This window comes from Neofelis nebulosa, chromosome 7 (assembly GCF_028018385.1).
Source record: "Neofelis nebulosa isolate mNeoNeb1 chromosome 7, mNeoNeb1.pri, whole genome shotgun sequence".
NCBI classification, from domain to species: Eukaryota; Metazoa; Chordata; class Mammalia; order Carnivora; family Felidae; genus Neofelis; species Neofelis nebulosa.
Window position 1 is genome coordinate 64,121,396 of NC_080788.1, and position 24,358 is coordinate 64,145,753.

At 45.8% G+C, this 24,358-nt stretch overlaps 3 protein-coding genes across 5 annotated transcripts in view; 1 reads left to right on the plus strand and 2 right to left on the minus strand.

Annotated features, from left to right (window-relative positions):
• Positions 1–8,272, plus strand: part of FSIP1 (fibrous sheath interacting protein 1) — a 197,624-nt gene extending 189,352 nt beyond the window's left edge. The window contains exons 12-13 of one of the 3 annotated variants that reach the window (XM_058738238.1): positions 3,907–3,992; positions 8,213–8,272. In XM_058738238.1, coding sequence (XP_058594221.1) covers positions 3,907–3,953 — 47 coding nt within the window. In that variant the 3' untranslated portion in view covers positions 3,954–3,992; positions 8,213–8,272. Of the gene's footprint in view, positions 1–3,906; positions 4,021–8,212 lie in introns of those variants that run through there. The other 2 variants (XM_058738237.1, XM_058738239.1) reach the window with 2 other exon arrangements.
• On the minus strand, positions 2,291–2,631 carry LOC131516772 (large ribosomal subunit protein eL28-like). Its single transcript, XM_058738240.1, has one exon. It carries the CDS (start codon positions 2,629–2,631, stop codon positions 2,416–2,418), a length of 216 nt encoding a protein of 71 aa, XP_058594223.1. The 3' UTR covers positions 2,291–2,415.
• A 5-nt stretch (positions 8,273–8,277) lies between the features above and the next one.
• Positions 8,278–24,044, minus strand: THBS1 (thrombospondin 1). The gene is made up of 22 exons (XM_058738236.1): positions 23,864–24,044; positions 23,174–23,269; positions 22,358–22,917; positions 21,357–21,432; positions 20,861–21,060; positions 20,626–20,748; positions 19,610–19,703; positions 17,994–18,167; positions 17,521–17,697; positions 17,050–17,223; positions 16,667–16,794; positions 16,403–16,555; positions 15,800–16,018; positions 15,238–15,345; positions 14,561–14,720; positions 14,329–14,447; positions 12,851–13,085; positions 12,442–12,669; positions 12,000–12,271; positions 11,469–11,566; positions 11,225–11,364; positions 8,278–10,408 (listed from the first exon to the last, which is right to left on the minus strand). Exons 2-22 carry the CDS (start codon positions 23,238–23,240, stop codon positions 10,401–10,403), a joined length of 3,513 nt encoding a protein of 1,170 aa, XP_058594219.1. The 5' UTR covers positions 23,241–23,269; positions 23,864–24,044; the 3' UTR covers positions 8,278–10,400.
• Between the last annotated feature and the right edge of the window lie 314 nt (positions 24,045–24,358).

The window sequence follows — 24,358 nt, forward strand, 5'->3', positions numbered from 1 at the left end:
CCTGGGCTCCTGACTTTCCTGATAAATCAGCAGGTCCTTAAACCAGTAAGGAGGGCTGAGTGGATGTTCCCTTTAGAAGGAGCACATACATGCAGGGGGACATGGCCCCCTGTCTGCCCCTCTCTACTTCATGTGCCTGGGCATTTGGAGCCCTAGGATTTCCATCCCAGGTTATAAGCCCTTGCTGCTCAGAGTGTGGTTCAGTTACTGGGGCTTGTTAGAAAACCTACTAAGTCATAATTTACTAACAAGATCGTCCAACGATACTCACTGTGAAGTTTGAGAAGCACTGTTACAAACCATGGAACATTACTCCTAACCGCTCTGAGCATCAGGATCATCTGGAAGTTTTTTGCTGGTCTGTTTTATACCTGTGTCCGGGGCCCGAATCTGACTTACTGAAATTAGAGTGCCCGGTGTGGAGCGTTCAGTCTGCCAAATTAATGCAAGCTACAAGATTTTGCCTTGCATATTTGAGAAATAGGTGTTTTGGTTTAGTTGTAACAAAGCTCATTTATGTTCTCTTTTGGGGTCCTCAGAACAAGTTCTACCAACAGTGGTAATGTACCATCTGAATATGCTTCAAGTTTACTTGATTGTAATTTTTACTTAGGTACCTTTAAATTTTATTTTAATTCCAGTATAGTTAACGTACGGTGTTGGATTAGTTTCAGGTGTAAGATACAGTGATTCACCATTGATTGTAACTTGATTGTATCTTGAGGTGGTTGTAGGTGGATCGGCTTTTGTGAAGGATGTTGGGGTGATTCGAAGGGGGTGTGTGTTAGTATACGTCCTTACTCAGACCACCTGAACAGTTCCCAAGGCACTGGATTGTTTGGAGAAAGTTTTCTTTGTTGTCACACAGGCTTCCCAGTTTGTAGTGGAGCCCTGAGATTCTAGAATAGTAACACTATTAGCTAACCTTTTTTTTTTTTTTCCATTAAAAAATAGTTTGGCTTGCTCTTGGGAAATACTTGACTCATCCTTGCCTTGATGAAGTTCTGTTTCTCTCAAACTGTGAGTGCCTTCGGGCTTCCTAGTTATTGTTTGCGAAATTACTTTTGCAAGGCTACTCCCTGCTTTTCAGATGCTCTTAGTAACTTAACCTCCCAAATTTATTTGATCAAAATACCAGAGCTGCTCTATTGCAAGTGTCCAGTGGTAATCACCTTTTGATGTAAAACTTGAGGATATAGTAAGTTTATATTTGTTAAGCTTATCTTTTCAAGTTACTTTCACCTAATTTTCTTTCAGCCGGTTCTTGATTGGAGGTGGACTTTTCATATAAATATGTGCCACTGATTATTTTCTGTCTCTACTGATAAAATACCACTTGATCATTTTGTTTAGTAGTGTAAACAACGGCATGCTGGAGTGTTTTGATATTATAATGTATTACCATTTTATCAGTTAATGAGAACTTCTGATTCCATTGCTTCATTCATATTGGGTAAAATGAAAAGATTAAGATCGTCACTGCAGACTAGATCTATGGACCAGAAATACTGGCATCACTAGGAGCTTTTAGAAATGCAGAGTCCCAGGCCCTACTCCAGACCTACTGTATTAGACTCTGCATTTTAAAAAGATGATCCAGTAGGTGATATACGCTTGTTAATGTGTGAGAAGCTCTGGTCTGCTAGTCACTCTACTCCAGGGTTGTGGGGAAAAAAAAAACAACAAAAAAACTAATGGTGAAAATAATGTTAATTATTTGATAATGTGCTCAATCCCTACTTTTTCTTCTTAAATTTCATTTTAATGAAGATACTACCTTCTCCAGATTGTTTTACCTCTCTAAACATCCCTCCTGTACTGCTTTTGGGTAACCTTCCCGTTTGACACCCAGAGCAAGCATATCCTAGCTTGGGTTCTCTCCTCTTGCATGGCTTTATTTGGAGACAGAAATAGCCAGTATGGGATCATCTATGCTTTGTATACTTTTGGTTTTCAAATCTCTCAACTTGGCATCTGCCTCAGATCTGTCTGGCATTTTAAGCTATACTGAGTCCATCCCTTAGGCAATGCTTCTTACCTTTGGTAACATATTAGAATGACTAGGTGAGATTGAAAACAGACTAATGTGCCTGGGTTCCATCCCAGATGAATGAAATCTATTTCTAGGGGTTGGCTCTGGACATCAGTATTTTTTTTTTTTTTTTTTACATGGTGGTTGACATCTTCATTGCTTTGGCAATGAGAGGCAGGTGCTCAGAAGCTCTTCGTGGGGTGGGCCTGCTTTCTCTTTACTATCATGGGCTTGTGGCTGCAGGGGTTGGCGCTGACTCTGCCAGTGGCAGCCATGCGCAGATCTGAGCGGTACTTGCTCTTGCGGATCATATGCCTGATGCTGCTGACGGGGGCCCAGGCATTCTTGTTGACGGTGGTCCACACGTAGGATGCGGCAGGTTTTCACTGGCCAGATTTCCGCTTCATGACCACCACTACTACCCTTTTGCCCTTGGCTGCCGGCTCCACGCCCACATTCTTGTGGTGCATCAGCCCCTTGTAGCAGAGGGAGTTGTGAGCCTTCAGCTTATTGGACTCTGTGATGTACACCTGCTTCTTCCTCTTGATCAGGAAGCTGGAGCAGTTCTGCACGACCACCCATTGTAGGCGGGCAGACATGGCAGCAGCTCCTTTCACTATGGCAGCCAGAGGTGGAAAGACTGGATACCAGTCTTTTTGAAAGTCCGTGTTGGAGGACTCAGTTGTGTTGGGTGATTCAGTTGTGTAGCCATTGCTTTGAAATCACTGTGCCAGGGTTCCATTGTGCTCATTGTATTCATTCATTAAGGACATTGCTCTAGGATATAAGGAATAAGACATAATCACTGCTCTGCATTATTTCATAGTCCATTGAGGAAGGCAGGAACTTAAGCAGAGAACCACAGCAGGGGCGAGACAAGTGTAGTAAGAGCTTCTGGACAGGTGCACAGCAATACCACAGACAGGATGATGAACGTGGGGAGATGGGGAAGTGGCATTTAAGTTGAGCCCCCAAGGACGATGATCTTTTATTGGGTGGGCGAGAAGCGGAACACTCCAGATAGAAGAAATAGTACTTGTGGAGGCCTGGGTCGTGGTCTTATCCTCATCTCAGGGGTGGGATATTGAGGTCTGTTTCTCATATAACCCACCTTCCTCCCTGCTTAATATTTCTTCTCCGTGTGTTCACAATATCACTGCATTTCTCACTTCACTCTCTGAAACTCCAGATCATTTGCCATTAATTAAAAGATTAAAAGAAACAACATTACTGACATATAATTTATATACCTGTATTCATTTCCTGTGGTTGCCACAACAAATGATTATAACAGAAATTAATTATCTCGAAGTTCTGGAGGCCTGAAGTCTGAAACTAAAGAGTCAGCAAGGCCATGCTCTGCCTGGAGACTCCAGGGAAAAATGCCTCCCTGCTTCTTCCATTGTCTCAGGCTATTGAGAGGCTATTGCTTCTTTGGTTTCCTTGCTCTGTGGTCACATCATGCCAATCTCTGTCTCTGTTTTCACATTGCCTTTTTTCTCTGTGTGTGTCTCTCCAATCTCCCTCTGCTTTTCTCTCTTATTAAAGTTTATTTTTTGAGAGAGAGAGCTCGTATGTGTGCATGTATGAGTGGGGAAGAGAGAGAGAGCGAGAAAGAGAATCTCAAGCTGTCAGCAAGGAGTGGACTTGGGGCTTGAACCCATGAACCGTGAGATCATGACCTGAGCTGAAATGAAGAATCGGATGCTTAACCAACTGAATGACACAGGCATCCCCATACCTCTACTTTTCTCTTCTAAGGATGTTATTGAAAACAGGACACATCTGGATAATCCAGGATGCTCTCATCTGAAAAATAGTTATAGTTTTAGTTATATCGCCTAAAAACTGTGGTTATTGTTTTCAATGTGCAGATGAAGAGGAGACTGAAGATGTGACAGAAGAATGGAAAGAATCTTGAGCGATGACTTTCTGGGCGTGCTTGCTTTGAAGGAAGTTGGTAAATTAAACTGTTTTCTGAATTCTTACATTCATTGACTGCATCTATAGAGACCATTCCTCAAATACTGATTTTTGATATTTGGATTCTCTCTTCCTAGGTTTTGCTTCTTTGATATTTTTGAGACATGGGGTGCATTTGGTCAGTGATTTTTTTTTCTTCACTGAAATGCCTGGTGAAATTGTGTTTTATTGCTAATCTTGCAACATCAGGGATATGTTATAAAACCAACATTTTATGTACGTGTGTGCTTTGTTAAAACTAGTTGAAGTACTATGATGACTTTGTATTTGATTTTATATGTTAAAACTTCATTGTGATTTAGACAGATGGAATCACTATGAATTCTTATTTGGGCCCTGATTTTCCAGCTTTCTTCCCGTCTGGTGCCTGTTAGGTACAACTTGCCATAGAAAGAAATGAATTTTCTCAGCAAAGCAATGTTAGCATGGACTTTGCTTCCTTACTAGCAGTGGTATTTTGCTCAAGCAAGAGTTTGATTTACTTGAATTACTTGATTTTTATTACCATTTATCATCTTGCAGAATTTGCCTTTTAGAATGCAGCAAATAAATCATCCAGATGGGAAGGAGTTTATATGTCAGGATTTTGAGCAGAGGTTCTGTGCTTCACTTTAATTGAACTGCCTTAATCACATTCTCTCTGAAGCAAATTCTGTGGCTGCGGGATGGACTCTGATGATTGCTGTAGTCCAGGATTCATGCTTACTGTCCTAGATGGAAGTTAGGTTAATCTCCCTGGAATAACCTCTAGAAACTAGGGGCAATCGTAAAGAGTCAGCAGTAACCATGAGTGTTGAGGAGGAAGTGAACATATATCCACTGCATTTACTAACTTTCTACTTTCTCTCAATGAGAATACTATGGTAAACCCTCTAAATTTAAGTAGCTTGGAGACCAGAGGGGATAGATACTAATTAATTAGTAAAATATTAAATAATTTGTTCTTGCTCCTCTACATTGGACTTACAGATGTCATAGAAAGAGACCACCACTTTCTAGGTGTTAACTTAATACACAACTATTATGAAAGGACCGTATGAAGAGGTCTCCTATGACCTCTTCTATGACCTTCTAAGGTCATACTTATGCAGCAGGGATGGATGATATTCTTAATCAAAGCGCCCTAAGCACCACATAGAGAGGGCAAAGGGAAGACACTCACACTTTTTTCTCCAGAGTGCATTAAAAAAAAAAAAAAAGTAGAATGCAGCAAATAAAGATGAGCTACTTAAGAAATGTTCTGGGGTACTATTGAGAGAGAGAAGTTTTGTCTAGTTACAAGTCAGTAACTTGGATTCATGAGAAAATTTTATGTCCACACTTTATACAATGAATTGGCACTAAGTCCAATTTATTTCTGATGAAAAAAGTGAGTTAGCTATTGTGCTACCTTTAATGAAGGTTGGGGTAATAGGTATGTAGCATGATTCTTTTTTGCTCACACACGTTTTCATCTGCTGATAGTTGAGGATGTTAATGATTGCTTATATCACATTTCCTTGACTTTGGAAAATAAACTCTATAGCTATTACGTTTAGAGGAATAGATAAGCGATTTCTTTTTTGAGCCTCCTTTTTCAGTTTACATTAAACTAACAATGGTTCATATTGATGTCAATGTGTGACAGTGCGATTTATCTTGTCGCTGAGTTTTGCTGGGGGAGGGTACCAGGAGATGTTAAAGTCGTGCTGTTGGACGTTCCTAAAAATGACACATGCATTGTAAAGTTTGGGTCAGGGGAGGGGTGTTATGGGTGGGAATTTGCAGTGGTGACAGAGAGGAGCCATTTTTGCCCATCAAACTTTATAAAGAGCTCAGGTTTCTAAATCTCTGTGCTTCTGGTATTTGAGTGTGTGTAGTGGGGCTGGTTGGGGGGGGGAGTTTTGTTGGGGGTGGTGAGAGCATATGGCTTTCTAATATGTTTCTGCAAACGGTATTTGAGGCATACTGAGCCTTTCTGTTATAGGAGTTTAAGAGAAGGGAAGGAATACAGAATGATCTCAAGTAATGGATTTTTTTCATGAAAAGAGGTGACATAGTTCATTCCTTAGCATGTCAGCTGAAGGTACTTCTAACAAGGATTGGTAAGCCAAATTTAGAATATAATTCAGATGAGATCAGGTGCATTCAAGGGATACAATATAATTCAACGCAAAGGCTCCAGAATTTTTTAAAAAAATGTTACCCTGATGGGGAAAGTGTTCTTATTAAAAATCAGTGTTATTATTTTAAGGTTCCCTCTAGACCTGAGTCTTTCCCCCAGAACAAGATCGAGAAGAAAAACTATGAAAGAGCAAGAGCTAGCTCCTATTAGAAACAAATTTAGGATCTTAAAATTCAAGTTTTTTTGCTTATGACTTGTCAGGAAAACTACCCGCACCACCTTTATTGTAAATCCCCACAGGACCTAAAGTTTATTGCCCTTTAATCCAATTGTCTCTAAAACACATGATCGTAAACTCTCTTAGCAGGAAAACTCTCTTAGCACCTTGATGGCATAATCTTAGTTCTTAACAAGCCTTTTATTTCCGTACAATCTACTGATTTGAAGGTCAGTCTCAGAGTAAACACGAAGGATACCTGGGAAAATAGCTCCCGTTCCTGGACACTTTTTGTGTCCTATCAGGATCTTTACAGTTCCTGTAGGTTTGCTCCTTAAAAAGTGAATTGGGGTTGCCCGAGGGGCTCAGTTGAGCGTCAGATTCTCGATCTCAGCTCAGTCTTGATCTCAGGGTCATGAGTTTAAGCCCCGCATTGGGCTCCACGTTGGACCTGGAGTCTACTTTAAAAAAAAAAAAAAAAAGTGAATTAGAATTCTCTCCTAAGACTTGCCATGTTTGTGCTCCTCTGAGAAGGGATGATGTCCTGTTTCGAAGAATTATCTTTCAGATCAGTTTTCCAAACTCTGTAGCCCTTTTTGTTATCTTATAGTTCTTTATTCTTCACCTAGGCACCATGAAATGATTTGGTAATTTATACTTCTGTATGATTATGCTGCCTTAGATGGGAGAAGTATTTTTTTTTCTTTTAATGTTTACTTATTTTTGAGAGAGACAGAGACAGAATGCGAGTGGGTTAGGGGCAGAGAGAGAGGGAGACCCAGAATCTGAAGCAGGCTCCAGGCTCTGAGCTGTCAGCAGAGAGCTTGACCAGGGGCTTGAACTCACAGACCACGAGATCATGACCTGAGCCGAAGTCAGACGCTCAACTGACTGAGCCACCCAGGTGCCCCGGGGGAAGTATTTTTAGAATGAGAGGGAAAATCAACAAGAATCTATCTCAGCCAGTCATGTGTGGTGTTTCATGGACCCCCCAAAGCCAGACCTTTAACCTACTCACAAGATTTCTGATCGTACTTGTTGTTATTAAAACTGGAAATTAGAGGGGCGCCTGGGTGGCGCAGTCGGTTAAGCGTCCGACTTCAGCCAGGTCACGATCTCGCGGTCCGTGAGTTCGAGCCCCGCGTCAGGCTCTGGGCTGATGGCTCGGAGCCTGGAGCCTGTTTCCGATTCTGTGTCTCCCTCTCTCTCTGCCCCTCCCCCGTTCATGCTCTGTCTCTCTCTGTCCCAAAAATAAATAAAAAACGTTGAAAAAAAAAATTAAAAAAAAAAAAACTGGAAATTAGTATTTTGCTTTCATTGTTAGCTCACCCATACTCAAGTTCTGCTTATTGTAATGCTTTGGTCTTCTCTTTAAAAATTTGATACTTGATATGTATTTTTTGGATTTCTTCCAAATCCTTTTAGTCCTGTTTTTGACCAAAGGTAAATTCATTTGGCCCAATTTGGTAATGACGGTTCCTCCCTCATTTATACTTCTAACGCTTCTCGACGACATGTAATTGTGTGTTACCTATCCAGTGCTGTCATGCATGGGTCAGAAAATGTAGCCGTGAGCATTGTGTGTGCCTCGCTTATATTTTTTTCCCTTTGTTTTCATTGTTCTTTTTAGAAACAGAACTGTACTCTGAAATGGACTCAATGTTTAATTACCTTTCTAAAACATAAAATTGTATCCTATTGGGGTCCACCTTTTGAGTCCTTGCTTTCTTTTTAATAGGGCAGGCTAATGTTTTGTTCTTATTCCACAAATGCAGCAAATGAGTTTTCCAAGCAAATCAGTCACCTTCAATGGGATAGAAACTGTCAATGTTACTAATATTTACTGTAATGTCTTGTGTATGTTGTATTGGTTTAGGAATGGAGTTTACCCACACCTCATAACAAAGCCAGTAGAGAACAAATAAACATGGATACAGTAAGTATAAATATAAATTTCCATATGATTTATTGTCGTTCCTTGTACGTAACAGTAATATACAAACTTACACTGCTTTTAGAATGTAAAATGGATAAAAATGTGTACAAAAAAAGCACATTCCTAGAAAAAGGTATTGGTAAATAGTAAAAACTGGGGGGTAACAAGCGAAAAACAAATCAAAAACAAAACAAGAACCCCAACAATTCTTCAATTCAGTGTGCAAACATTTTATAAAAATAGAAATACTAACTCTACAGGCAGTATTTCCTGATAAATTATTTAAATAGCGTATCTACACAATCTGAGATCTATTCCAAAGGCAATGAGAAAATAATTTATAAAAATAAAGCAATGGTATATAAGATAGAAAAAACATAACTTTCAGAAAATGTATTTAACATTTCAATGCTATTTCCTTATTGGGAATACTTTTCTGCAAAGAGTTTTTATACTATGTACAACATTGACTTTTTTTTTTTTAAGGTACTACAGTAGCTTTAAGTTTGTAAGACACTTAAACTCTTTCTGCTTGATCCAAAAATTCTTTACTCAGTCACACAACAAATGAGGTAATATTTGTATATAAGTTTCACCTTTTTTTTTTTTTTTTCTTTCCTCTTTTGGAAAAATGAAAAAGTGTAGATGCTTTTCTTCTCCCTGGAAATAGGCACAAGGGATAGGGTACAACAGTATTAAAGGACTCTTGGCTTTCTTTTTCAAAGTTACAAACACTAGCAAATGGGCAACTGATTCCACTTGAAAAGACAAAAAAATCCCAAATCATTCACTCTGAGCACAAAGCAAAGAGCAGCCTGCTCTGCTGATTTTCCTTGTGCCGTTCTTGTGAGAGATTTGCTGATAAATCTCCACTACCTGCTGTCAAACACTTTCCACGTGAAACCTAGATTCCAGGTAGAACAGAGTTAATAAATAATCTGTATTTACAATCTTACAGTCATGAAGACTCCTAACAAAGATGATCCAGATAGTCCTTACGCTTCTTCCTGTTCCATGAATAGTCTTTCAGACAGATCCTCCAGAGTAAGTAAAAAATAAATATTTTATATTGTAAAGTGTTTGTAAAACAAAAAAACCCCAAAAAAACAAAAAACAAAAAAAACAAAAAAAAACCCCCAAAAAACAAAAACAAAAAAACCAAAAACTACAGTCTAAGATAGTTGGAAAAGTCCATGACACTCAAGAAAAAAAGAGAAAAGGAATGTTTTAGTTGAGAATTTTGTGCCTTTCTAACCATAAAAATACAAGCCCGGCTGCCCGTCTCTTTGGAGGCAGCCCGGTGCTGAGATGGTAGGTTTTGTTATTTTCCTGCTACATCTGCACCAGCTACATCTGGAATAAAACCGACAATTTCATGGTAACCAGGCAGTGGCAGCCAGCACAGCCTTACAATGGTTTAATTCTCATTCCCTACTTTGGCCACTGCAGGTGATGTCTAAGGGATGGGGTTCTGGGAGGGAGTCCCAAAGCCAGTCTTTCCCTCCCCTCCCTGCTTCTATTTAAGTGCCTATGTACGCGGTTAATCAGCTAACACTGGTCAGCATCATGAAATCCAGCAAGTCTTTCAATCCCCTGAAAATGATTTAGTACCGAACGAACATGTAACAGCTCCACGTTTTTTTCATACAATCATCTCTTGGGGCCACGCCCTCCCCTTAGGGCTTTGGCCCCTGCTCCTCCTCTTTCTAAGGGTCAAGCATGGTGGTTTGCCAATTCTAGTGAGTCCTCCCTTCTCCCACACGCCTGAAAACGCTTTGGAGTCCACTGCTCAGAGATGGCCTCATGCTAGCACCCTACCCTGACAAAAACAGAGTGGGGCAGCCACCTGCCCACTGACGTGGGGGATGCTTTTGCTTTTTGGAAAGCAAACCAACGTAATTATTTCTGTTCTTGGAAGATTGTCTTTGCATTCAGAGGCTGTATGCTGAGTCTGATTTGGAAAACGGCATTTTCTTGAGACAAGTCCCATATCCTAGGAGTCCACAATGATACGCAAGCAGAGAAAAGGCAGGGAGGAGTGATCCTAGGGGTTTTCTTAAGCCCGTGGTTCCAGAAGGTGCAACACCAGCATTGGTTAGGATCAGTCTTTTGATCAACAGTTGGATGATTAGGAATCTGTTCAATAAACAAACACATAAATAGATAAGCCAATTCATTCATGAAGGCACTAGTGTTAACAGTTAACAAATGAACCTTAGTGTAGCTCTACTTTTATACTGACAAAAGCTTAAGACTGTCCACTTATTAAATGTTAATGAGCTTGACGGAGCAGGACCTTCCAGAGTGTATGTATACTATGCTTTCTAAAGCCTTCAGTGTTTAGGGAGTGTTCCACGTTCAGACTCAAAGATTACGTCATAATTTAAATCTTGAGTAAAATCGGTCTTTTTACTGACTGATCCTGGTAGGCATCAGGTCTTGGCCCAGTAAACATTAGACATTGTGTGGTAGGCCCAGCGCTGGACTTGAGGCTCAAGTAAGCACAGAGAGAAAAAGACTAAAAATAAACTGAAGTTCTAGTGAGAATTAATTGAGCCCATCAGTCTGACGGTAGTATAACCTTTCCACCCTTAGACACAAGGAAAGGCCAGGCAGGCCCTCTTATGCTTGAATGTTGGGAATAAAACTAAGTAGTGTGTAAGGCACAGAAACAGGTCAAACTTGAAAGTAGTATTCATGGGGTCCAAACTGTACACAAGTTTGTCCAGTTTATCTTTCTACTGGGAATGAGAGCACAGAGACTGCTACGCAAACTGAGGTTCTGAACAAGGAGTCCAGATTTCCTAAGCCACAGCCTATAGGCCTTGTTTTTATCAAATAGAAATAACCCGGTCTCTAAAACCGTCTTTTAAACAGATGCTCCCATAATGGGCACTCTCAATACTAGTCTTAGAGATGTCAAATGTGGGTTCACTGTATCGTTGCTCCTACCTCTGCATTCGTATTTCAGGTCGGAGAAGAACACCATTTCTTGAGAGAAGACAAACAACCCCAGTCTACCTCCAGCATAGGTTTTGTCGTAGATGGGTCCCGAGTCAGCCATGATTTTCTTCCCTTCGTACATCACCACTCTGCAGGGAAGAGAAAATCTTGTTAGTGACACTCCTAATTTTTGGCCGCCTCCTCCTTCCCCATCAGTGTGTGACTAAGTGAAATGTAATCAGCACCATCTTACCTAATGAAACCCGTCTTTGGTCGGTGGCTGAGACGCCATCTGTAGGCAGTGAAATCTTTCCAGCCTATGTGACGAGGGTCATGCCACAGAGTGCGCACCTGAAGGAAAAGGAAAAGGTTGAAACATGGCTGAATCAAGATTTCTATTTCATTCTATAGGAAGGAGTACTTGAAGGGTACCAAATGGGCCTAAATTAGAGGTCTGCAATGTTGGATTTTTTCCAAGACCTTTCATTTGATGTGTGGCCTTGAATCAAGGAATCATGATGTGTTTCCTTGAAACACAGGAAGCAGAAAGAGGAAGGAAAGTTTTGTTTGAAGAGGCTGAAACGGTCTATGGATTTGAAGGGAACTCTTGGTTACAGGGAGCTCCCCTCTCAGAGGCCGCCATTTGGTTTTTACAAAGCAAAACTTAATGCTGGGGTTGCTGGGGCCGGGAACTTGATGTCTAAGACTGCCTGGGGCTAGTCTTGGCCAAAGCATAGGGTCCCTAGTGCTTGTCCAGCACCTTCCTTGGGGACCTTGTTCTCACCTGGCCGGGGGTGTTTCCCGTGTGCCACAGGGCGTTCCGTAGGTGCTCGCCGGGCCCTGTTGTGGAGTTCACCACTTTCACAGAAAGGCCTGAGTATCCCTGAGCCCTAGTGGGGTTGGTGTCCCAGTAGGACTGGGTGACTTGCTTCCACATCACCACATAAAAGCGGCTGCTAGACTGGTAGCCAAACACAAATCCAGCATAGTCATCATCCCTCTCAGTGTTGATGAAGAAGGTGCCACTGAAGTCCACTGCATTAAACTCATCATAACCTAGAAAATGAAAATGAGGCCAGATGTGGGTTAACAGCTGCAGCCCTTCAAAAGCTCCTGGGTTACATTCCCAGACATCCATAATACTTCAGGGAGACACGTAAGTGCCAGGTTTTACATTTGCTTCTTACCCGTGTATGCACTTGTCTTTTGTTTGGAGAACTCCTTACCTACAGCAAGTCCTGGATCGCAGTTGACAGTCTGGACGAGTTCTTTACCCTGATGGCGCACCACCCAGTTAGGGTCATTTTGGGACGTCCCTTTGGGATCTAGAGGAATCATCTGGAATCGGCGGAAATCGGTCTCACTGATATCAATGTTTTCGGGACAGATGTCATCGATGTCTGGCACATTGTCATGGTCAAAATCATCTTTGCAAGCATCACCTCGACCGTCACCTAAGGTCAAAAAAGGCAAGAATTCAGTGGAATTTTGAAATCTTGCTGGTGTCAGAAATTCACTCTCTTGTCTAAGTTGGCATATAGTGTTTTCATCCTCGCAATTATCCATTTGGTTTTGCTTTTATGGTCTCTGAGAGAGCCATGGTGTCAGTCTCTTAAAGTGGCTCCCCTAACTCACCATCAGAATCCTTCTGGTCAGGATTGGGCACGAGTCTGCAGTTGTCCCTATCATCAGGAATGCCATCGTTGTCATCATCATGGTCACAGGCATCTCCCTTGCCATCCTTGTCATGGTCAGCCTGGTTGGCATTGGGCACATAGGGACAATTGTCCAGGTTGTTCTGGTGGCCATCTTCATCAATATCCTGATTGTTGTCACAGGTGTCTCCGATGCGGTCTGAGTCAGAGTCGAGCTGAAAGAGACAGAAGCCAATGGTAAACTGAGGTATAAGTCATGACTGTTAAAGATGACTTACAGAAGATTCTCCCATGTTTAATATGGCCAGTGGGGTTTCAGGTCTGTAAGTTTCTGCCAGAAGAGAGCCAACCCTTCCAGGAGATTAAATGATATTAAAGAAATAAAATTTATGGTAAGACCCAAACTCCACAAACAGTGGACCCTCCGTGCCATTTGCTCTGCAACGTTATCCCAAAGATTCAGAACTTTATTGTTCTGGCCCCAAAGCTATTTATCCTATTGCTTTTTGTTTTCCAGGACCTCATAAGAATAAGCGCTATGAAGAAAAAGCTCAATCTATCATTTCTATAATCTTATACAATTTTCTTTTTTAAAAAGCTGGATTCTGGGGTGCATGGGTGGCTCAGTTCACTGAGTGCCTGGCTCTTCATTTTGGCTCAGGTCATGATCTCATGGTTCGTTGGGACAGGGCCCCACATTGGACTCTACACTGACAGCACAAAGCCTGCTTGGGATTCTCTTTCTCCCACACTCTGTCCCTCCCCTGAGGGCTCGTTCTCTCTCTCTCTCAAAATAAACTTAAAAAAAAAATCTGGTTTCTAAGTTTCTACAGCAAAGCATTTGAGAAAAGAAATGCCTTAACTTACATTGCTAGAAAATTATGGCCAATTACACATGAAAAGAAATATTTTCAGACATGGAATCTATTCTGGCTCATGTATATTTGTAGCACTCTCACATAGGTAGAGAACAGAACGATCTGTTTGTCAGTCTTCAAAATTATCTGGCATTGCAAACAGGAATTTGAGCTTTTGCAAGTATTTTTAGTTGGAGGTTTTTTAACAGCCAGATTCTATCCTTAGCCATGAAAATGGTCATTAATTTTTTAAGAATCTTGTCTTCCATCTCGGTCTTAGAAACGATTAATGTTACCAGAGTAGTCAGGTTTTTGCTTTGTGTAATTTATGTTGATGCTGGTAGATCACACAAAGTAAGTCACATGGACCTTACAGAAGACCAGAGTGAAGTTACAAGATGGTCACACGGAAGATCTCTGGGACTCTGCAAGGAGCTCTCATCAGGCAAACTGTGTGTATGAAAATACCACAACTGGGCTAGGAGACCTCAAAGAGCCATGGGCACAAAATAGTTTGAACTCTTTAAGTGCTGTTTTCTTAGAAGCCTAACAGGAGCTATTCCAGTATTCTCCTGGGAGGCTGTGCAAGGGGTCCACCTACCTGATCTGGATTGTGTTCCAGGGGGCAGTTGTCACACTGATCGCCGACCCCATCCATATCCGTGTCCCTCTGGTCCACGTTGTAGACGTACTGGCAGTTGTCCCGTTCATTGAGGATACCTGCAGGGAACAGGTGACCAGTAAGGGCTGGAATCTCTAGCCTCTGACGTTTTGTTAAGCCACGCCCCCATATCTGGGGCTGCAGAGAAGTAAGATGGCCCCTGGCACCTTACCATCCCCGTCGATGTCAGCGGCGCAGGCATCTCCTTCCCCGTTGTTGTCTGTGTCAGCCTGATCTGGGTTGTGGTTGTAGGGGCAGTTGTCACAGCGGTCTCCCACATCATCCCGGTCATAGTCATACTGGGCTGGGTTATAGTGGAATGGACAGTTGTCCTGGAAAAAAAAAGGGAGTATTTTACAACACTGTCCATGCAGCCAGCTCCAGCCTCAAACTGTATGTGTTATATACAACTGCAAAAATCTAACATTTTCTACTTCATGATCACTGTAGAAGTTAAAAACCGGAGCATAATGAATGAAAAACAGGTTCTCGTTTGTTGTGCGTCAGTGAAATGGAAATATAAGGACACCATCCCCGTTCTTTGTAGGCTGAAATAAATTGTCCTGCAACTCAGGTAAGAATGTGAAACATACCTGGGGAGCAGAGGGTCCTTGTTTATATATTGTAATTTCTTGTTCAAATTAGTGGGGGTGGGGATGGAAGGTTGAGATGAAAAACCAAAACCCTCATGTAAATATTCTCTTGGCAGCATCTAGGCATTACAACTACCAGCGAATGACTATTAGCTTCTATATACACATTTGGTTGGTTTTTCCTAGTACATGTGCTGTAGTTCCATTGAATCCCACTAAGTAGAAGAAGAAAAGGACGACTGGAAAGCATCCTTACCCTGTCATCTGGGATTTTATCATTGTCATCATCGTCATCACAGGCATCGCCAATTCCATCCTTGTCATAGTCTTCCTGCCCGGAGTTGGGAAGGTTGGGGCAATTATCCTGGAAAGAGAGGACCCACATGACAGCTGCAGACCGTGTGTCCGGCTCTCGGCTCACGTGTGGGGCAGGGCCCCCAGACACAGCACACCGAGAGCGAGTCGGATGCTGCGCTCCCTGATGGGGTGTACTTTTTAACAGGAAGACAAGAAATTAAGCATTTTCCTGGGGGCATAGATCATTTGTAGAAATGCTGTGCGCTTTATGTGTGCTGGGAACGCAAGTCCCGCTCCACTGGCGTCTGGGAGAAACATGACCAACTCTGGAGCACACCAGCCAAAAGGGTCTGCCCTGTGCACGTACTTGGCACCAAGTGACTTCATGTTAAGGATTTGTGCCGTTCTGCCTTTGTGTAATTTCATCTGTTGGTTTCATTTGCAAACTTCAGGCATTTAAAATTGTGTGGCCTCTTCTATGGATCAGGGGAATGTGGATTCTTTCAGGAGGCACGCTGTACCTTTTTGCAGTGGTAGGTGGCATTGGCCACGCACACCAGGTCCTCGTTGGGCCAGCCGTCCAGGTCCGTGTCCTCACCGCAGATGATGCCATTGCCTGCGTAGCCGGGCTTGCACTCACAGCGGTACATGGGGTCACTGTAATGGCCCAGGTAGCTGCACTTGGCGTTCTTGTTGCAGTCGTGTGTCCCATCTGTGCAGGGGTTGCGGGGCTTGCATACCTGGGGGCGACAACATCCTGATGTGCATATGCAGAGCCTTCGAGAGTCCCCAGATCCCTCTCCTCAGTGAGGAGGAGTGTGGGGTACTCTGTCCCTCCCTCTTCCCTGGCCCCTGCGGGTGTCCTAGCCCATCAGCTCACAACTTGTTCCAGAGCAGCATTTTCAAACGCGATGGACGATTTTTCCCCTGCTGGCTTTACAATGGGGTTGTCCTGTCCTGTTTCTAAAACCTCGACTGGACACTGAGCCTTTTCCCTATTTCTTGGTGGAGGCTGTGAAATGCCATGCCCGCCTTTCTTGGCGGTTTCAGTGAAGGACCCCCCCTCCCCTCCCCCCCCCCCCCCCCCCCACACACACACACACTGGTCGTGTGGTGTCCTCTACCTGTTTGTTGGCGGTGGCATATTCCACACCCCGGCCAAAGGGCTGCGGGCCAGTGAAGCGCGGGGGGCAGGGCAGACAGTTGTAGCCCGGGTCCGTGTTCTCACACCTGTGCTCCCCATTGTGGTTGAAGCAGGCGTCAGGTACTTCCTTGCACTATGGGAGAAAATGACAGTTTGCCTACTGTTCAGGGAATGCCGCCAGAGGGGAAGACTGCGAATTCAGCTGTTTTTCTTAGATCTAGGCACTCGGCCATCGCTTCCTCACCTCATCGATGTCTTTGCACTGGATGCCATTTCCACTGTAGCCGGGGGGACAAGCACCACATTTCCAGCTGCCATCGGGGTAACTGGTACACTTGACCCCAGCAAAGCAGGGATTGGACAGGCATCCGTCTGGGATGAGAGAGACAGGCAGATGGTGGGTATAAGCGGCTGTTACTGCCACGCTCCTCACAAAACAATACGATGTGAAACATTGTGGGGAACATGTTAACTGTTCACTTGTTGAGGGGACTCCGAAACGCCAGGTGGACAGTGTAGTCAAAACACTCAGGGCCATTCACAGTGGGAGCATCCCCCGAATGCTGACCATGGGTTTCAGTTACACAAAAAACCCAGGGTGGTTTTATCCGGGGCCACATGACTCACCAATTGGACAGTCCTGCTTGTTGCAGATCTGGTTTTCTGTCGCATCACCAACGCAGTCCTTGCCTCCAAACTGGGGTGTGGGGTTGTTGCAGAGCCGGCTACGTGTCTGCACCCCTCCTCCGCAGGTGACAGAACAGATGTCCCACAGTGACCAGGGACCCCAGCCTCCATTGACTGCAAGAAAGTGAACCACATGCCAAAGTGAAGGTCCATTTTCTGACACCTCACCTCTCCTAGAAGACTCTCCTCACTTTGTCCGAGAAACCTCTCTTACTCGGACACAGGAGGACCACGTTTATGAAGAGGGCCAGTTTGAAATGGTTTTCTGTTTTTTTCTTACAAGAAGCTGCTGAGCATGCAGGACTTGGCTTCTACTTGTTCCCGAGGAAGTAACCTTTCCCCCCTCCATGGCCTGGCAAACAGGAGGCCGTGGGTGCCCAGTCTGCAGGGGTGTGGCACGTTCTCACTCACTGGGGCACGCGTCTCTCCTGCAGGCCTTGGTCTCCCGAGCTTCGCCTTCACACGGCTTCCCGTTCATCTGGGGGCTAGGGGAATTGCAGAGTCGGATCCTTGTGATCACACCGTCACCACATGTCACAGAACAAGACGACCACGGGGACCAGTGGCTCCAGCCGCCATCCTGTTTAACTAAAATGCAAAGCTGATGGTTACAGGGTGCTTACCAGGGGTCAAGCTCTATGCTAACCGTTTGAAATGCATTACCTAGGTGAAATCCTTAAAATAACCCTATCGAGAGCTATTATCCCCAATGTGCAGTTGAGGAAAGAGCTGCAGGGAGGGGAAGCTGTGTTCAGGGGTGCACAGGTGGGCAGAGTTGGGGTTCATATTCAGACCATCTAGAAACTGTCCCATTAAACTCTATGCTCTGGAAGCGGACAAGGACAAGTCAGCTCTCCACACTCCTAAGGGGCCATGATGCTCACATCTCTTGTCACACTCCTGAATGTGGCAGGTCCGTGTCTGGACGGAGGAGCCCTCGCAGCGGTTGTTGAGGCTGTCGCAGGAGCGACCGCGCTGCTGGATTCCGTTGCCACAGGTCACAGAGCAGGAGGTCCACTCAGACCACGGGGACCAGCCATCATCCGCAGAGTCGCTGGCTGCAGAGGAAGTGGGGTCATTTAGTGTACGATCACCAAGATATGCTGTTGTTTAGACTGTGCTCCTCAGGACCTCCTTCCTTTGCCAGAGGGTGAAAGGCAAGGGGTTTCTTAGGCCAACAGCCAAAAGGTTTACCCCCTGTCATTGCGTTACAGCACCGGGGTCAATGAAGGCTCAGCCTGGGTCAGCACCACGAAGCCTTCTCCCAGTAGCATATGTTCACTTATTCATGGGGTCTCCTTTCTCAGCATTTCCAGTGGCTTTCCCTTTCCTGACTGAAGAGAGCTTGGTAGGCATTTCTAGTCCCAGGCTTCCAAGACCAGGAGATCTGCAGGCAGCTTATACGAGTCACTTTGGACATCGGGGGAGCCACAGACCATGTGTCTTGCAGGTGAGCTGGAAGCAGCGTCGCTGCTCTTGGCTCTGCCTCCAACTCGGTCATGAGGTTAATCAGTGCGCTGCTCCTCTTACCCTAGTATGTGGGGCCTGCTCTGCGCAGATTTTCACAAGACAAGGGGTGTGTTTACTAGCTGCCCAGGCACCAGGACTAGGATCGCATGCAGCTGTATCACACACAGGACCGAGAATTTGTTTCTCTTGCCATCAGCTGGAAGTCTTCCTAGCAATCCTGGACTGAAGTCCAGGACTCCACTAGTCTCCAGCTGGCTTTGTTCCCTTGAGCCCACACCTGAAGTGTATGCTGAGCAGAAGCAGTTACCCAAGCCATCATCCCAGTGTCAGTATCGTTAACACAGCCTTGATGAGACTGCTTGTCCTGAGCTGTGGCCAGTGTGGAGTGTGTACGTATAGGGGTGTGTGTGTGTGTGTGTATATGTGTGTGTGTGTACAGTGAGTGCTACTTTCCTGCTTTATTTCTTAGTTGTGATGAGGTCATTTTTATGACCTGTACATACTACATTCAATATTGACTCAGCAAAGTGATTAACTTATACTGCCCCCGAAAACCAGAGGATAGGGTGTCTGCCGTGGAACAGTATGGTGTCGGGGAGAAGCTCCCAGGGCCCCGAACCTGCTGTTATTCGTAGGCCTCTCTCCTATTCCTGCAGGTAAGACAGATGCAACTTTCAGACCCAATTAAGTCCAAAGCTTGCACTACAGACTGTCTATTTCTCTGCTGAGATTTTTCTTAACTCTAGGCCATCGTGTTGAATTCTAAAAGGCAGCCAATTTAGAGCTAGTGCTGCTACAAATTCATCTCTCCTTTCTTCAGAGCATCAAGTCAAAATTAATAAGCTATACCAAGATCATTATCGCCTATATGGCAGCCAAGCCATCAGTTAACCAGATGCTGCAGCAAGAAACTGAATTAAAACAGACAATGGAAATGGGGGTGGGGCTCTAGTGTCCTGTTCAGCGGTCTAGGGTTTATGGAGAACTGAGCTAGTCACTAAGGAATGGTTATGAGGTTTTAAGAACTTACGCCAACACCGTGGGCAGCATTCTCCATCGGGAACTGTGGCATTGGAGCAGGGCATGATGGGGCAGGACACTTTTTTGCAGATGGTAACAGAGTTCTGGAAGGCAAGAGGGAGAAATGGGTTACTAAGTGTGTGGCAGGCAGAAGTTTATATACTGTAACATTTCAAGATGAAACACGGTCCTGGGTATCAATGCTCTACTGGAAGGACTTTAGTACATCTGTCTGTTCTATTTGTAGCCACCATACTGTGGAGACCATTCTAGTGCTAGCTACTTGTCACTCCATGCCCTAGAGAGGTCTTTCTTGATGGCTACATAGTGGCAGAAGTGGCACTAAGTGGCAGCACAAAGAATTCATCCGAAGGGAACCACTGAACATCAGGAGTCAAGTCTTTCCATCTGTGTCTGAAAATGAACTCAAAACTCAGCCAGGGCTTTTAAATTTTAAAATGTTCTCTTTATAGAGAAGAGATCAATGAGCATTCTTCCCGCTTCACATACAGATCTGGATTTGTATTTAAGCTTGGCTTTGCTCGGTGAGTCAGGCAAACCCTCCAAGTGGCTTCCAGTGGCACTCGGGACAGCTAGTGACAGACATCGCCAACAGTGCTATCGGAGGTAAGTAGACAGTTACTTCCTAACGGTGTCGGGCTAAGTGATTTGAACAACCAGTACTGTACTATAGGAATCTCGGGGTCATTGCTGAATACAGGTCAGGGGCTGGGAAAATAAAAGGAATGTTCCAACCAGGTCTTATTTACCTAACATTCAACACTTAGCCTTTGAACTAAACCAGGCAAATTAGATCAGATGTCTTAGCAGACCTGTCTTTCAGATACTTGGCCTGGGGTATAATTAAGACTTTGAAAAACATTCTGAGAGTTTCACGATTTTACAGAGGTCACAACTGCGTCTGGAGAACATTCCACTTTGGTATCAGGCCATCTGGGTATTTCCCTAGAGACTGGCCCCAAACACATGCCATCAATTCGCATTTCAGTCTGTAACGATCCCCACCTGACAGCGACACTCTGTGCAGCTATCAACAGTCCATTCCTCGTTATTCCTGTACTGAACTCCGTTGTGGTAGCAGAGGGGAGGCCTCCTCAGCTCATTGGCCAACTCCTTGTTCTCTTCAGTCTAGAAGGGAGAGAAAGGCCATTAGTGCCCAACTTCATTTTCAGTCACTTGGGGTCACCTGCGATACACCTTCAGCTGCTCATGCTAAAGGGCTGGGGGGAGGGGCACTGACCACTTTGCGGATGCTGTCCTGGAGCGTGGTCACGATGGTGCGCAGGCCCCTCAACTCCAGGACCATGCTGGACAGCTCATCGCAGGAAATGCCACAGATGGCTTGCAGATCCTTTGTCTTGTGGCCAATGTAGTTAGTCCGGATGGCAGGGCTGGAGCCGTTTACCACGTTGTTGTCGAGGGTGAGAAGGACGTTGGTAGCTGCCAAGGAAGAAAGCAATACAATGAGGAAAGTAATGGAAGGTCTTCACACGGCTGCTCTCACCAGCCAGCCCCTGGAGTTCCTACTTGTAAAGACAGGACACCTGGGGTGAAGGACACAGGTGGAGGGGAGGCACATGTATAAACGGGACCTTCAAGAGTGATCTACACGTATCTTTTAACCAGGTCACTTGGGGTAATTTAAGCATGACCGCCATTACTTAAGTTTCTCAGCTTGGTTTGGGTGGCGCTTCCCCAATTTCCTCATATGCCCCCCAAAACAGAATGGTACTCACAGCTCGAACAGCCTTTGTTCCTGAGGATGGCTTCTGGTGTGGTTCCGAAGACGAACCTCACATTCTGCAGCACCCCCTGGGGGCAGAGGACACACATTACTTGTCGAGTAGTGTTGAGTGGGGGCGGGGGAAATGGGTGGGAGAGAGGGTTTATGCCAGGAAAAGCACACAAAGGAGGTTCGAACAGTTTGAAAGAGCGCGCTTTAAAGATCACCATGTCAAAATAACACGCCAACATAAACTGCCAAACAACTTCACCATCTTAATTGGGTCTTCTGCCAAGTCTTCAGTATTTTACAAGGAAATCAGTTTTCAGCCCACTTGGATACACAGGAAATGGAATCGGACACCAAGGACAGAGGATATAATGACACTCTCCAGTGTCAAAGAGTTAGATGTGGGAGTTTCAAAGCCCGGGTTGCAAAGATCGAGACGTTTAAGCAAGGAAGAAGCCGTGGCAGCAAATAAGCACTATTTTAACCTTTTTGAGAGCGGCTCCTGGGACTGGCTACATTCCCATGAGGAATCAAATGGCAAAGCGGTAAATACCATGCTCACACTACCCATTACGAGCTACATTACGGTTGGTAGAATGCATGTAAAGTAAGCCCTTTCCTTGCGAATAGCATATGAAGGATCTAAGGCTTGAACAGGCAGTTCTAGGAAAACCATTGCTTGCTTCTGTCAGTGGTTTGCGAAGTGTGGTCCCCAGAACACCAACATTAGCTTCACTTTGAACTTGTTAGAAATGCAAATGATCAGGCCCCATCGCGGACACACCGAATCTGAATCTCTGCGAGTAGGGTGCAGGGTGCCGCAGTATGTGTTTTAACAAGCGCTCCAGGTGTTTCTGATGCGACCTGAAGTTTGGGAGCCACTGCCTTGGTCCCCAGGCAGTATCTCCTATACTGGAAACCCTGCCTCTTCTGCTATAGCGCTCCTGACAAGTCAGCTGCCTAGCAGTCGAACCCAAGGACCAGGAACTGGAGAAGAGGCCTCACCTGGAAATTGTCATTGACACCTCCTTTTGCGATGCGGAGTCTGGCAACGCTGGCCAGGTCCCTGGTGAAGATGCTTTGGATGGGGACATCCAGCTCGGCGTTCTCCATCTTCTCACAGTCGATGTACAGCTGGGCCCTGTCCTCCTGCACAAACAGGGTGATGCTCTTCCATTGGCCGGTCGCCAGGAGCGCTTCTTCCACCGACACCACATGTTGCATCCCCTGCACAGTTAGGCTCAGGTCCAGGGTGCCCGCCTTGCCATTGGAGACCACACTGAAAACCTGGCCAGAGTGGTCTTTCCGTTCTATGGCCAGCAGTGTGCCTCGGGTCTTCTTCATCTGCCTCAGGGAGGCCAAGAGAAGGAAGCCTTTCTCTGCCCGCACAGCATCCACCAGGTCTTGGAACTTGTCATCAGGCACAGGGGGGATCAGGTTGGCATCCTCGATGCGGAAAGCTGGGCTGGAAGAGTCAGGACCCTTCACCAGCCGGCGCCCAGAGCCCTTCCGGGCAGCACCCGTGAGGTCAAAGATGTCAAACACGCTGTTGTCTCCCCCGGATTCTGTTCAACAGAGGACATACAATGAGCCTTCTAGGCTGTGGCCAGGGATGGGGACAAAGGGACAGGGCGAACACTCTGGGCAACCAGTGAAAGCACTAAATAAACGCCATGGTCAGAGGAAAACTGCGTTCTGATGTTCAATCAGGGCTCTGGGGAGAAACAGCTAGCAGTGGAGAGCATGACAGGGAGGCACACGTGGGGTAACCAGCACCTTCTCATCTTCCCTCCCCTCTCAAAAGGTATCATACAGACTCACCTGGAATACGGTTGGAGCCACATACATGCAACAGGAAGAGGACACTGAGTCCCCAGGCCAGCCCCATAGTGGAGCTGTTTGTGCCCAACAGGGAGCCTGTAACAGGAAATACAGATCGTCAGAGGCAGCCAAGCAGGGAGGGTGGGCAAAAACTGGGGGCTGGGCTTGGGGCCAGGGCCCTGGGGGATCCCCCTTTGGCCCCACATTTGCTGGGATGAGGGACAACAGTATTTACTTTGGACAGGACATCAGAAAGAAAAAGAATCAAGGGGAGGAGACAACGGTTTTAAAGTTGGGGGGTGGCACTGGGGCAAAGACCAACAACTTGGGGACTTTCCCTTGGCAAGTCGAGGGTAAACAATAGGACAAGGAGCCGCAGTTTCCGGGGTGCAGGGAGGCACAGGGAACTAGAGGTCTAGACGAGTGACAAAAAAAGGTGTAGGGAGCAATGGAAGAATCAAAGAAAATCTTGTGGAAGGGGCGTCCTGACGAGTTGGTTTGTGAACCCCAAGCGGGAAAGAATAGTTCTGGAGCCCTTCCACGAGAAAAGTCTCCCATCAGCTGGGAGAGACAGCGGGGAAAGGCGAAGAGGTATGAGATCCAGGGTCCACGAGGGGCTGGAGCCTCGGAACTCGAGGTGTCTGGCCAGGGCAGCACCCGGTCCTCGGCGGCCACCTGGGGACTCCTTACCTGTGTGCACACGGGTGCAGCGACCCGGAGCGGCGGCTGGGGAGCAACGACAGGCGGCGAGTCCCGGAGAGGCGCGGGGCGAGCGGGGCTCCCGAGGAGGCGGCGGCCGCCGGAGTCGGAGGCAGCGCCGGAAGGGCTCGCGGGAGCCGGGACTCTGCGGCCGGCTCGAAGGCAGGAGCTGGCGAGGCGGCGGAGCGGCGCGCTTTTAAAGGCGCGCTCACATTCCTGGGGATTCCTCTGGCCAATGGGAGGCTGCGGGGCAGGAAGCGGGAGGGGGGCCAGTCTGGGTTCCTCTCTCCGCCCCCCGCTGCCTGGCGCATAACTTTCCAGCTAGAGAGTGAAGGGAGGGGGGAGGCGGGGGTCGGGGCCGAGGAGCGGTGGAACTTCTCAGAAAAATAGGTGCCCGCCCACGCAGCCTTGGCACACTCGCGCTCGGCACTTTGGATTCTGGAGTCCGGTGTGAGCGCCCCGAGCGGCGACCGGGCTTTGGCCGCT

Coding starts and splice junctions, on each gene's coding strand:
- THBS1 (XM_058738236.1), bottom strand. CDS start 23,240: ATGGGGCTGGCCTGGGGACTCAGTGTCCTCTTCCTGTTGCATGTATGT. Junction 15,346..15,799: donor CCACCTACCACTGCAAAAAG/GTACAGCGTGCC, acceptor CTCTCTTTCCAG/GATAATTGCCCCAACCTTCC. Junction 13,086..14,328: donor TGGAACACAATCCAGATCAG/GTAGGTGGACCC, acceptor TGTCTCTTTCAG/CTCGACTCTGACTCAGACCG.
- LOC131516772 (XM_058738240.1), bottom strand. CDS start 2,631: ATGTCTGCCCGCCTACAATGGGTGGTCGTGCAGAACTGCTCCAGCTTC.